Below are 15,052 nucleotides of genomic sequence, written 5' to 3' on the forward strand. Positions count from 1 at the left end.
CATGAAACACTTGAGGAGTTAGAATGGATCTTTCTCTCTCTGTCTCTCTCTCGTTCTCTTTATCTTCAGACCACTAAAGCCCCTAGGAGATCACAGAAGAAGCCAATGTAATTCTATTTTTGCTGATGTCTTGATAAAAACAAAGATCTTCCACGGCCATTTGCCTGCCCAAGCCTTGCCTTCTCTCATAGGAAATGCAGCACCTTGGTCTGTGGTTATAATAATAGAGGTGGCAATCAATTGCACGAGGAAGAATTTATTTTCTCCAGAATCCCTCTCTTTCTCTCTGGCAGGCTGTAAATACATCAGAAATTAAAGCCCATTTTGTTAAAAGAAATCATCTTAGCAGTTGCAATCCCCCCTTGTGAAAGGACGGAACATCAGAACAGGCGCTCCATGAGTCCAAGTTTCTAAATTTAAGCGATGGTTATTGAGGGAAGATGGCTCCCGTCCTCATCCTACCCCTGCCTGCTCTTTCTGCCCTTTTGCTACAGTAAATGCCCCTCCCAGAAGAAACGAGTAAGATTTACACACCAAATCAATTCATAAATAAAATGGATTTCTCATAAATCCCAAAACAATTTAAACAATGAGTTGTTCAAAGGACAGTAAAATTAAGAACTTGCTCTAATTCATAAGTAGTATCTTTAAAGGCTGAAAAGCTTAAAATAAGCATAGGTTTCAGCAACTTTATATTCATAACATGTACCTATAAAACATAGACACACTAAAATTATAAATTTTTCTATAAGTTCAACTAATAAATCTTCTGTATACACTGTATACATTCGGGACATTTTTCCTCAATTCTGATTCAGTACAAATTCAGACAGGACTCTCCACATATTCTTTTCCTTTAGGAACTATTACTACAACATAAATCTGAACAACAACTACCTCTTGTAGAGTTAGTTCAATGAGCCAGGCACTAACCTAAGCACTGATTTAATTCTTATAATCACTTGAGAGATGGGTATTATTCCCTCTACCAAAGGGGAATCTAAGATTTACAGAGTTTAAACATTTGCTCAAAATTATGGTTAGCAGGTAGGAGATCTGGGATTTGAACTTAAGCTTGTCTGATTCGTAAGTCTCCAATATTATATTTCTATTTACTCCTTGGTTTGAAGACTTAAGAGTTAACAACTTACAAACATGAAGGATGTGCAGTGTTCAAACAGGCTGTCTTCTGAATGACCACGTGACAGTTCCGCTGATTTAGAGCTAAATTTATTCCCCTAGTCATTCAGTATGCTTGCCCAAAATAAAGTAGGATAAAACCAGAGCATATGTTAGAAAGTAAGCCAAGTTATTATCTGTCTTCTTCATAAATTCTGAAAAGCTTGTCCACCAAACTCAGATGCTAGGAATGAGGAGGAAGAAAACCAAAACAAGGAGGGAAAAATGTAGAATTGGGAAGCACAGAGATGTGCAAGGACAAAATGGCAGGGGGAAAAATTAAAGGTTAAAAAAAAAAAAAAAAAGAGAGAGAAACGAAGAGGGGAAAAGAAGGAAAGTAGCAGACTTTTTAAAGTCCCTTTTAAAGTGTGCCGTGATCCGTGTGAGGAGGTCAAAGTGAGTTCACCACAGGATTTATGGAGGAGCAAGGAGTGGGTGACAAGTTCTCCTGACTCTTAAGCACAAAATCTAATTTCTTAAGGGATTCTTTACCATTTTGTGAAACTAGCAGTGTGGGAAGTCCCTAAACAATACAGCTGCACTTTCTATATTGCAGGCAAACCTGAGTTCTCCCCTGAATCACACTGGGCTTATGGGATGCCCACGTTAGGCAGGGAATTTTAAAAGCTCGAGGACAGTGTACTTGCAAAGTTAATGGGAAAAACACTGCTGCTGCTGCTGCTTCCTGTCCTACCTGATGGAGCCAGTTCCTGAAAGTTGAGACCTATTTTCAAAATGCTGCAAGGAATAAGCATGTTCTGCCCTCACTTAGGCATAACCTACATGGTGATGCTACAAGAAGTAAGAGCCTTCAGATAGCAGATGTTCCCCTCCTGAGCGTAAGGGGGAATGCTTTATATAATGTTTCCAAATGACAAGAGAGGAACATCCAGGCTAACTCTTTTCTTCTGATAAATTCCACTATTATATTATTGACATATTACATACATTGGGAATGATTAAAGAAGGTTATCCCCAGGAGTGGGAGTGGGAGAGAAGGGTGAAGAGGAACCTCCACTTTTTTGCTCTATGTGTTTCTAAAGTGCTTGAAATTTTGAACAACAAGAAGGCATTCATGCATTGCTGTTATAATATTTTGATGTTATTTGTCTTTAAAAAATAGTGTGTATGTTGAGGGGGAGCCTATGGAAAACAGTTTGTTCTTACAGATGTTTCTATAACTGTGTTTCTGGCTTTCACTCACATTTTCCTCTCTTTTAAAAGCTGATCCAAATATCTGTTAAACTCGATCTAAATTTTCCAGAATTGTTTTCAGCTCATATAAAAAGGCTTTAACCTTCAACCCCTTTAGCTTTGGCCCCAGTATGTTTATGACTATTTTTAAATAACCAGATTTTTGGGTGCTGTTGAAAGACATTTAGAAGATCATTTATAAGAGGAGACACTTCCAAGTGGGGACCTTGAATCTGGAGTTAAAACCTGGCTTTGCATTCCCAGGCAGCGTAGTTTTTCAGTCAATTGTAAATTGGAAATATCCACTGCTCGAATAGGAGGAATGAAGGCATATGAGCAGTTTACATGCAGGGACGGAGGCTGCAGAGGAAATCTGCGGGCTCTCAACACTGGATGAGAGAAAAGCCTTCTTCTTTCAGTTCCTCCTATGAGATCTCTTCAGGTCACTTTGAAATTTTGTCTCAAAGGACCAAGATGCATCAGGACTTAGGGCATAAGTATCGTACGTGGACTTCCATCAGGAAACACAAGGAACAGAAAGCTGATGGCCACAACTACTCTTCACCAGCAAGATGAATGCCAACCCCTCTCAGCCCTTCTGGCTCGCCTTTTTTCCCCAACCCTGCCCACCACTGACGCCATCAGGCAGGGCTCCCAACGCAAAGCACTCTCAGAAGACTTGGCAGCCCTCGTGCCCCTAGATGCTTCCACTTCCCCTTTATGGGCACTTCTCCATTTTCAGCGAAGAAAGGGAGCCAGGAAGCAATGTGAGAACTAAACACAAGACTCGGTTACAACAGAAATGAGAGCATTCAAAGGGCTGGTTGCCTGTTCCTTTGGCAATAAAGCTGCTCTGGAAAGGTCCTTGAGCACTATTTCAGTGAAAATTAAAATCAAAATCAATCAGAGGCAGTCTTCAAAGACAAGGGATAAAATTATGAATTTACCTACGGGGTATCGATATAGACGTCAACTCAGATGGATGTGTTACATAGTTCATGCATCCCTATTAAACGCACGTATGAGTAATCCCTATGCAGATGGCCAAGCACTAACAGAGGAGCCTTATTCAAGGCTCTGCAATTATGGTAACTAGATATTCAACCAAAAACCAAAAGAAATGAGCATGGAGAAATGGACTGGGGTAAACTCTACCTCTTGACATCTTTATTGAAACAGGGCGGGTAGTCTTTTGGACACTAGCAACAAGAGGCTTAAAACATGTCAAGGGATAATGCAATATAATTTCTAGGTTAACATCAAGATGGGAGCCACCACCTGGCACTCCTGCCAGCTTCAGAGCTGGACAAAGATCCATATTCTGAGGCCGAACATTCAGAGGCAGAGAAGCAGAAACTGAAGGCACTCATGTGCAAAATGGAAAGTTAATGTGAATCCTCCAAACCTAAACAACAATCATTGTTTAAAACAGTGTGTGAAAACCTACAGAGCATCAACTTCCTGTCTACGGCCATTACTTACCTGGAATTTTTTTTTTTTTTTTTTTTTTAAGTTTAGAAACTTAGAGAAAGTCTAAGATCTCTCTTCAGTCATTCACATATGAGCTGTCTTCCAAATAGTAACTGGTTTCCAATTACCAAACCAAAGTGGATGAAATTAAAAACTCTGTGATCATTCATTCCATCAATTAATATTGATATAATTAATATTGATGGAATTAACATTCCATCCATTAAAAACTGCCAACTTGGGCCTTGGCACTGGGTAAGTAATGGTGAACAAGACCAATATGAACTCTGTCGACATGGAGTTCACAGTCTGGCCTCTACGTTCTAGACTGCACCATCAAGATTCAGTTGTGGTGAACTGACAGAACAGACAGAAAAAATCCTATGAAGCTTACAGCCACACAGACCATCCCCGAAGACTCTCTCTTGTCTTCTAAGATCTAGGTTTAACTCCTTGGTCTGGAATTTAGAGATCACCTTCCCATGGAAAGCAATGCCATCAATGATATTTGGGTTCCAGTAAAGCTTGCATTGCCCTGCATTCAGCTGCAGTGTGATTTTAAGAGATTTCTGGTTTGTGTTACCCTGGGCCCATCAAAACAATAGTATTAAACTGTAATTTATAATCCCAACACTGCTACTTTTGAAACAGTGGATGCTGAAGTGTACAATGCTGGGGATGGGCAAAAAGCTGGAAACATCTGTGGGTAGCCTGGCTGCCATCCTTCAGTCTCAATCTGTCTCCAAGACAAAGGAATACGAATGGGGGTAGAATGTCCCCGAAGCTGCTTATGGGGGCCAGAATTACATTTGGAGTAGCTCATTTGCATGTCAGCCATGGGCTTCTCATATGGAACCAAGCCACTGGTTCTGGCCAAGGTGACATACATTTTGTACTGTTGTTACTCAGAAATCACAACTGACATGTTTCCTGGTTATTTCAGGCAGTATAATTGTGTTTTTACATATTCTTCCCTTTTTAAGACATATGTTTTTTCAGCAGTCATCCCAGCTCTAATAGCATTTAAATTACATTAACTTACATTAACTGTTAAACCCCACCTTTTATGCAGTTTCGCTCACACTCACTGCATGAGCCTCACCTTCTTTCACCCAGATTATCAGCTCAGCATCTGACTAGTCAGACAATAACCTCAGCTCAGGCCCATTTTGTTCAAATCACGGCACAGACAGACATGTAGCTAAAAATAGAAAAAGAAGCTATTCTAAACAAGAATGTGAGTCTCTGAGACAAATTTTTAAAAATGATCTTATTTATATCTAAAAATAAGGGCGTAAAGCATATGCTGTAGTAGTTACTGCCTGGAGGAAGTCATTTACTGGCTCTGCAACAAGGTTAAGCAAAATCTTTTGACAATTCTTTAAGGGTACCCTTAGGTTATACTCGGAAAATGTAGGTGCTTTCACGGTGGTCCCCCAAATTATCCAAATAAAACACTGCTTCAGTCTTAGTGACGGAGTCACAACATCAAATACAATCTTCTCTGAAACAAAACACCTGCTTTTTATTGTCCTCCATCACTGGGCTACAGAGAGTGTGTTCACACTCACACATCAGTCCACCCCTTGTTTTCTTAACACCAAGTTGGGGTGGGGAGTGACTCCCAAATATTGCTCCTAGGGTTCTCAAAGCGTTTCTGAGCTCCCAGAGGACCTGGACAGATCCTTTCTCTGAAGAGCCCATGAGATGAAAGTTTCAGACTAAATCCTCAAGACAGGAAAGTGAACATGCTAGCATCTGGCTCTGTCCAGTAAAATCTCTGCTGGGGGACATCCATCCCAAGTGCCTCTAAGGAATGAGGAGAACAGCATGCCGTGGTAGGTGGCTGACATGCAGCCTAGCCTGTAGGCGCAGTAGCCCAGCCCAGACCTGGGCACTGGCAGAACATGGGGACCCAGAAAGGACTCTGAAGCCATGGGTGAGTTTGGTTTGTGATGCCTCTCTCACACCTTGTCACACTCGGAAAGAGACGTGAGCGCCCAGGTTTACTCCATAGGACAGTGATTCTCCAGGAATGCTTGGGGAAGAGCACCATCAGCAGCCCCTGGGAACTGTCAGAAATGCCAATGCTCAGGCCCACCACAGACCTATTAAATCAGAAACTCTCAGGGTAGCCCAGAAATCTGTACTTTCACAAACCCTCCAGGAGTTTCTGAGGCAAAGTCAAGCCTGCAAACCACCACCAAAGGATTAATGAAAATCACTGTCGTATACAGTCTCCCTCCCAAGTCTTGTTATAACTGGAGAATGAGACATCTTTCCTTTTTCAAAAGATACGCCAAGCATCAGCGGACAAAGGGGGAGTCAGGAGGAGGTTTAGGGGTTTTTAAGGCTAAATTTACTGCTCCTCATCCTCATTCAGCTCAGGTTTGGGACTCTTGGTCATGAGCACCAACAAAGGGAGAGAAGAAAATATCAGAAATAGATCTGATCCAGCCCAGAGTCCAGTGTATGCTGGACAATTTCTTGCTACTTAAGCATCACTTGCAACTAAGCAAGCAACACCAATAGAAATTGTAATGAGCCATTACAAGATCAAGAAAACCCATCAGACTGTCTCCCCCAACAATTAAGACACCACTAAACCTTCCTCACAACTTTCCCAAGCTAATGGCCATTTACAGGAGACCACATAAAATTCAACAATAAGGTGAGTCAATACATAAGTTTAAACTTCAGAGCAAATGTTGCTCAATTACTGAAACTCTTGGCTACTTAACATCACAAGAACATTGAAATAAGTTTCTCCCCACCCAAATGAATTTTCAGTCCTCTAAAAGAAACCAATGGTCTATTTGGGGACAACATAAACTAATTTTTCATCCAGCACTTGGAACCTTTCCACTAAAATGAAAAGTCACTCGTTCGCAAAGCTTCAATGACCCTCCAACGGCTGTTCTTAATCTGCTTCCCAACACTTTAAATTCCAAAAGATGAGAATCTGAAAAAGCAGTAGCAACACAAAAGGCATACCACAGAAATTCTGGAAATCAAACGTACGGCAGAAAGGACCCTTCTGCCCGAAATACATGTGTCCATAACTAGCCTGCTGCCACTCAGCCTTACCTGCCTTTCTGAGGCAAAGTAAAACTCAGGCACTATTTGCTTCTATCCTTATTAGTCACTTGAAACTCAGGAAACCAGTTCTGTGTCTTCTGCGACAACCGTCCTCCCTGGAAAGTGGGTAGTGCTGAGAAATCAATATGATTTCGCTCCATCTTGATTTGTGGTATCATGTCCTTGTTGCTGTTTTTTTTCAGCCTTAAACCCTAGTCATCATCAATCTAGCTGCTTCATTCTTTGGTGGTAATTAGCATTAGTCACAAGCCAAAAATGATTCCACATAAGAAGTAAAATAAACACAACCCTTCTTACCTTTCATGCCAAACTTGGAATGTCTTGCCAACTTCAGCAGAAACAGCATTACCAGCAGACAAAATCCCACTACAGATGCAATTACCACCACAGCATAGACCTGGAGAAAGGAAGGGAGGGCAGTGAGGACTTGGCTAATTATTCCCTGTACCCCAATGACGCTGATGATGATGAAGACAGTTACTATTTACTGAATACTTAGTTCTTGCTTTTCTAAGAGCTTTACAGATATCAATTCACTTAATCCTCAACAACTCTAGGAAGAAATACGTAGGCCCTATTTTTATCCCTACTCTACAAATGAGAAAGCATAAGTTAAAGCTTATACAAATGGGTGTCCAATTGATATTATATAGATTAATATACTGATAATCCTATATTACCATATAGCACATAGGCAGATGTATATTTGATCTCTCCCTATCTATCTACCTATGTACCTGCCTACCCACCTACTTATGTGAAGAGAGGGGAGAGAGAGAGTATATAAAACATGAATGACAAAATACTGGTAATTTTTGAAGCTGGTGAAAGATACAGTGGGGTTCATTTCTCTATTCCCTCTACTGCTGTACATGTTTGCAAACTGTCCATAATAGAACTTTTTTTTTTTTTTAAGTTGGCTATTGTTGCTCTTAGAAGACAGGGTGCCCTGGAGTGGTGAGTAGGTCTGGAAGGGAGCAGGAGGGCACCTGGGGTGAGTTCAGCTTGTGAAAGCACGCTGGGTGGTAGACTTATGATATGTGGGCTTTTCTCTATGTATGAGAAAGATCAATACAAAGTGTTTTTTTTTTTTAATTTACAAGTGTAATTGCTAGATGTGGATCATACAAATAGAGAGAGTAATGCAGACCTTTGTGAATCTTGTTACAAGCCCAAGCTGGAGATCACAGAGGCACAATGCATAATGCTTAGTGCATACTGACAATTTAGCAACTAAGATGGACACAGAGCTATGCATCTTTTTCCCTTTTTGCTGTTCACCCCAAAGTCCTGCTACCCCTCCCCCAAAAAATCTTGTTTCTACAATCCAGGAGTTGGCAAACTTCTTCTGTAAAGGGTCAAATAGTAAATATTTTAGTCTCTGTTGCAACGACTCAACTCCGCTGGTGTAGTGTGAAAGCAGCTATAGACAATATGCAAGCAAACAGGTGTGGCCATGTTCCAATAAAACTTTATTTACAACAACAGATGGATAGCTGGATTTGGACATAGTTTGCCTATTCCTGCTCTAAATTGTCTTAGATGCCCATACTGACTCAAATGCTGAAGTTTCATTGTTTCATTTAATCTGCATATTTTTATTGTCCCCATCTGTGGTCATCATTAGTGTTGTTTCCGAGACATTTCTGTTTTGCCTTGTGTTTCCCTTTGTAGGATTCACTTCCTGGCTTCTTTATGGTGAGTTGGGTTCATGTGACTAGTTCTGGCCAATGAGTTGAGACTTGTGTCACTGCCAGGAGGGTTTCATTGTTACTGTGAGATCTTAGACTAAGGCAGTGGTTCTCAACCAGGGATAGTGCTGCACCCAGGGGACATCTGGCAATTTGGAGCTGTCACCACTGGGAGTAGGGTTCTACTAGCACCCAGTGGGTTGAGGCCAGGGATGCTGCTAAACATCCTAGTACCTAGGACAGCCCCCCACAACAAAGAATAATTCAACAGTAAGAACCACGTTAATAGTGCCAAGGGTGGTGCTCTCTTTTTCTGTGCTGTATTATATGCTAACCTTCCAAAAGGTGGCTTCCTTGTCAGTCTCATCTTGGAATGAGGATGTGGTTGACAGAGCACCCAGCCAACAATGAAGCAAGAAATAAACCTCTGTTGTTTCAAATCACTAAAATCTGGGGATTTTTGTTACTGCTGCATAGCTTATCTTGACTGATAAACCCAGCTCATAGTGCAAGGCAGTGTAGAGTGGAAATTAAGAATATGGATTCTTCCTGAGACTGAAATTTAAATTTACCTCTTAACTAGCTGCATGGCTTCCAAATGACTTAACCTCTCTGCATCTCATAATCCTCATGTAGAAAATAGGGACTACAATGATACTGCTTTGCAGGTTGTTATAAATCCCCAATCAGCTAATGCAGATAATGGGCTCAAAACAATGCCTACTATAACAGGTAATACTTATGTTGGCTATGATGGTAACAATGATAAAACTGAGATTTAGAAGAAAATAAACAAGCAGCCCAAGATCACATGTCTCAAGCTTGAGATTGGAATCAAGTGTGATTTATCCACTATACGGCCTTTCCAAAGCGTGTAGCTGAGAGTGAAGGCAGGATAATAAAAATATATGGCTACTCCTCCTGCTGCACCTGCAGGTGGGGTCAGACGGGGACGGCCTTGAATAAGCCACAAAGCACAGAACAGAGCACAAGCCAAACACTCGGCTAGGGCAGAGCAAAGGTGTAACAACGCTCTCCTCTTGTCCTTCGGCTGTGAGTGGCTCTCCCAGAGAATGCTTCTGCAAATGTCTGAGTGCAGACTCAACTCTGTCTCTGTGGCCTCCATACAAACAGATTGCTGGTGATTCCTCAAAGACTAGTCATAAATCAACTTGTTCTAACCAAGATTATTTCCCTCCAACTTACCTAATGATTTTGAGTGGGTTCTTTTTAATCCTTATTTCTAACTAACATTTCCCTTAGGAAAAAGATCATAGTAGTTTATCTACAAGTTTCTCTACCTTATTATTAAATTCCAGACTTCTGCAGATTAAAGAATACTTCAATAACCAAGTTCAAATTCTATTTTATAGATAAGGAACTGGGGTGGAGAGAGGTTGGAGGACTTGCCCTGGATCTCAGGACCTCTCCACAGAACCACAGTGCAGTCTCTTACCCGCTTTGGAAAGTACTGGACTGGCATTCCCGAGACCTGGGTCATGTGCACAGGACACCTGGCCTTTACCAGCTGTGAGAGCTAACAATGCTTCACTTCTCCGAGCCTCTGCTACCTCATTTGTACATGGAATAATAAAACCCACCCTGCACTCACTAGTTCTTTATAGAATGTCTAAGTCAATCTGGAAAATGGGCATGAGTTCTACTCCTGAAAAGCGGCTAATGACCTGCTAACAAATATTTAAACCTATTGAAGCAGCTCTAAATGTAAAGAATCCTTTAATAAACAAAGATTCCTGTGACAATGAGAAGACTCATTTCCTCAAACACCAATTATCTGATAAACACAGAGCTTCATGTACTATGTGTGTGTGTGGGGGGGGGTCTTCACGTGGGAAATAAGCAGGGGTGAGTTTGTTTGTGTGGTTGGTTGATTGTTTGGTTGGTTTTTACCTGAGGCTATCTCTCAGCACAGGAAAAGGAGCTGTTCTCCTCTGAAAATCCGGCAAGGTTTGTGAGGAGTATTTGTTGGACCAGAGAGGTGAGTGTTTGAGCCTGACTTCCAAATGCTCTGAAAACACCCTTAACTTCTGTATCAGCTTTCTGACTCTGAAACTCTTCTAATCTAACCTTCCCTGTGATCAGGATCTGTTTATGTATCAAATATTTGATCCGCACATAATTGTTAAATTTTTTAAAAATTCTACAAAACATTGCCTTGTATCCCTCATACGGATTTCAAGGGGCCACAGGTGGAGTCAAAACATACAGACTTTCAACGAAGATTATTTTTGCTGATCCTGCCCTCCAAGTGACCCTACTATAGACAGTTCAAACATCGAGATATGCCAATCGGGGGCTTAAATTTATCACTTGGATTCAAAAAAGGAAACTGAAGTTGGCATATAAATTTTAGTAATTGGGATACATACACATCTGTGGGCTTAACACATGCTCCTTGGATTCTTTACATATACAAACAACTTTCTTAAACCAAGAAACATTGAGTGGTTTGGTATGAGAATAAAAAACTGAAATAGATTGCACAAGGCAGGAACGAGAAAACATTCTGCAGTTGATTTACCACGCCATTTGTCCTTGCTATTCCATGTAACGCATACAGTCATCTGCAGAAATGTGTGCATGTGTTTGTGTGTCTCCAAATACTGAATATGCATGTTTTGGGTTGTAGTTGAGTCACATCTGTTCACGAGCCTCCTGGTCCCGCTGCCATGGTCCTGGTTTAAATATGCATCACATCCCTTTATTACTGCACCAGACCCCTAACTCAGCACCCCACTTCCAATCCCTCTGATCTGCAATTCATTCTATAGTATTCATCATTAATCTCATCATCTGATAGGTGCCAGACACTATTCTAAGGACTAGGAATACAGCCATGAAAAATGCTGACCATGTTGCCTATACCAAGAATCCTACTAAAGAGTCTAAGGAAGGGGAAAAGATTTTAAGTGTAAACAAATAATCAAGGTAATTATGCACAATAATAACTGCTCAGAAGAAAAGGAAACTGGGTCATGGCTGTCTGCTGGCCACTCTAGCTGAAGCCGTGTGATGACCACTGGGAATTACATGCCTCCTAGAGGGAAGAGTAAATGGTAAGGCTGTGAGACAGGGTAAGCCTGGAGCATGCAAGAGAGCACTAAAAACGACAGTAGGTAAGCAGTGAGGAGACTGTGGGAGATGACGCCAGAGAGACAGACAAGGGCAAACTATGTATGGCCCTATTTACCACCATGAGCAGCTGGGCTTCTATAATTACTGTTTTATTACAATGCATTGGGAAGACTCTGAAAATGATAATAAGTGATCTGATGTGTGCTTTACAAAGGTCACTCAGGGGAGTGGGTTCAAGATGGTGGTATAAGAAGATCCTAAACTCACCTCTTACCATGGACACAACAAATCTGCAACTAAATATGAAATAATTCCCTCAGAAAGGGCCCTGAAAGCTAGATGAACAGAGCCCCCACAACAAAGGGGAAAAGGTGAGCATCAAGACAGGTGGGAGAGGTAGAGATACAAGCTCACCAAGGGGAAAAATCCACACCCCAGGGGCAATCCACAATCAGGAGATCTTTCTCCTGAATAGTGAGGGATTCAAGCCCCATATCAGGCACCCCAACCTCTAGGTCCTGCACAGGAGAGATGAACCCCCCAAACACCTGGGTTTGAAAACCAATAGGGAATACGCCCAGGAAAACCTACAGAACTGCGGGAAACAGACAACCCACTTTTACAGGGCTTGTGCACAGCCTCACTTGACCTGAAAATCAGCACAAAAACACCAGATCAAAAAGTGCATGAACCATAGTGAAGGGGATCCACTTACTAATCTTGAACCTTCTGCCAGAGAGGCAAGAACCAGCTGGGATGCTCTCCAGGGGCTAAGACACTGGCCGGAGCCATTTTTGCAATCTCAGGCTACCTTGCAGACTCCATTTGGGATTCTCCCTCTAACCCGTTAGCACCAGTGAGTGTGCCCCACTGAGAGCCCTGCCCACCCCTATGCTTCAGCCAGGTCTCACAGCTGGCCAAGCCATAACCCCACCCACCAGTGCCCTGCAGCAGCAGTGGCCATCCTGGGCCAGCCCTGCCCCAGTGCCCCATAGCAGCAGCCGCAGCCCCATTGTAACAGAAGGATGCATGCAGCCCACATAAGGGTCATCCCCTGAGTAACTGGCTCTGGTGCCCAGGCAGGATTACGCTTCTGAGCTCTACAGGACATCTTCTAAATAAGACCACTCCTTCAATACTGGGGAAAATAGTTTATTTACTTAATATGTAGAAACAAACAGAGAATTAAGCAAAATGACAGCAGAATATGTTCCAGTCAAAATAACAAGACAAAATCTCAGAAAAAGAACTAAACAAAATGAAGAGAAGCAATATTCCCAATAAGGAATTCAAAGTAGTGGTCATAAAGATGCTCACTGAACTCAAGAGATGAATAGATGGACACAGTGGGATTCTCAACAAAGAGACAGTAAATATAAGAAAGTACCAAACAGAAGTTATAACTGAAAAATGCACTAGAGGGGCTCAACTCCAGACTGGATGAGGTAAAAGAACAAATCAGTGGCTAAAAGACAAAACAATGGAACTTACCCAGACAAAGAAACAAAAATAAAAAAACTTTTCGATGAAAATACCTTAAAGGACCTTCGGGACAACATCAAGCAGAATAAGATTTGCATTATAAGGATCCAAGAAGGAGAAGAGAGAGAGAAGGGGCCAGAAAAATTATTTTAAGAAACAGGAGCTGAAAACTTCCCTAATCTGGGGAAGGAGGCCAGGTCCAGGAGGCCAAGAGAGTTCCAAATAAGATGAGCCCAAAAATACACACACCAAGATACATTAAAATTAAAATGGAAAAAGTTAAGGATAAAGAAAAAAATCCCAAAAGCAGCAAAAGAAAATCAACTTACTACATAAAGAGAAACCCCACAATACTGTCAGTAGATTTTTCAGCAGAAACTTTATAGGCCAGAAAGGAGTGCAGGACATAGCCAACATGCTGAAAGGAAACGTTAGGTCACAAAATAGTCTCAATAAAATTCAAGAAGATTAAAATCATATAGAGCATCTTCTCCAAAGACAATGATATGAAACTGGAAATCAATCACAAGAGAAAATGGGAAAAACCACAAGAACATGGAGATTAAACAACATGCTACTGAACAACCAATGGGTCACTGAAGAAATCAAAGGAGAAAAACAAAACAAAACAAAACATAAAGACAAATGAAACCAGAAATAAACACACCAAAATCTATGGAATGCAGCAAAAGTGTTTACAAGAGGGAAGTTCATAGCCATACAGGACTACTTCAAGAAACAACAGAAATCCCAAATAAACAATCTAACTTTACACCTAAAGGAACTATAAAAAGAAGAACAAGTGAAACCCAATATTAGTAAAAGGAAAGAAACAATAAAGATCAGAGCAGAAATAAAGACTGAAAAAATAGAAAATATCAATGAAACTAAGAGCTGGTTCTTTGAAAAGATGAACAAAAATCAATAAAACTTTAGCTAGACTCATCTAGAAAAAGAGAGAGAGGATGCAAATAAATAAAATTGCAAAGGATCATAAGAGGCTACTATGAACAACTATTTGCACAAAATTAGACAACCTAGAATAAATGGATAAACGCTTGGAAACACAATCTTCCAAGACTGAATTATGAAGAAACAGAAAATCTGAATTGACCAATTACTAGTAAGGGGATTGAAACAGTAATCAAAGTTCTCCTAACAAACAAAAGCCCAGTGCCAGACAGCTTCAATGGCAAATTCTACAAGACGTTCGAAGAATATTTAAGACCTATCCTTCACAAATTCTTCCAAAAAACTGAAGAGGAAGGAAATCTTCCAAGCACATTCAAAGCTAGCATTACCAAAACCAGAAAAGGTCACCAAAAAAAAAGGAAAAAAAAAAAAAAAAAAAAAAAAAAAAGAATTACAGGCCAATATTCTTGATAAACATAGATGCAAAAATCCTCAACCAATATTAGCAAAACATATCACATAATGCATTAAAAAGGACTGTATACCACAATGAAATAGAATTTATTCCAGGGATGCAAAGACGGTTCAATATTTGCAAATCAATCAATGTGATACATCACAGTAACAAAATGAATGATAAACAACCATCTCAATAAATAAAAAAATAGCACTTGATAAAATTCAATATCCGCTTATGATAAAAACTCAACAAAATGGGCATAAAGGGAAAATACCTCACCATAATAAAGGCCATATATGACAAACACACAGCTAACATCATATTCATTGATAAAAAGCTGGAAGTTTTTCCTCTAATATCAGGCACAAGACAAGGATGCCCACTCTCAGCACTTTCATTCAACATAGTGTTGGAAGTCCTAGCCATAGCAATAAGGCAAAAAAAAGAAATAAAAGGCATCCAAATCAGA

General features: G+C 40.7%; 1 protein-coding gene across 5 annotated transcripts in view; it reads right to left on the reverse strand.

Moving 5' to 3' along the window:
- NTRK2 (neurotrophic receptor tyrosine kinase 2) overlaps positions 1-15,052 on the reverse strand; it is a 327,597-nt gene that overhangs the window by 238,792 nt on the left and 73,753 nt on the right. For all 5 annotated transcript variants that reach the window (XM_074363095.1, XM_074363094.1, XM_074363096.1 and 2 more), the window contains exon 14: positions 7,240-7,339. In XM_074363095.1, coding sequence (XP_074219196.1) covers positions 7,240-7,339 — 100 coding nt within the window. The remainder of the gene's footprint in view (positions 1-7,239; positions 7,340-15,052) is intronic.

This window comes from Camelus bactrianus, chromosome 4, assembly GCF_048773025.1.
Source record: "Camelus bactrianus isolate YW-2024 breed Bactrian camel chromosome 4, ASM4877302v1, whole genome shotgun sequence".
NCBI lineage: Eukaryota > Metazoa > Chordata > Mammalia > Artiodactyla > Camelidae > Camelus > Camelus bactrianus.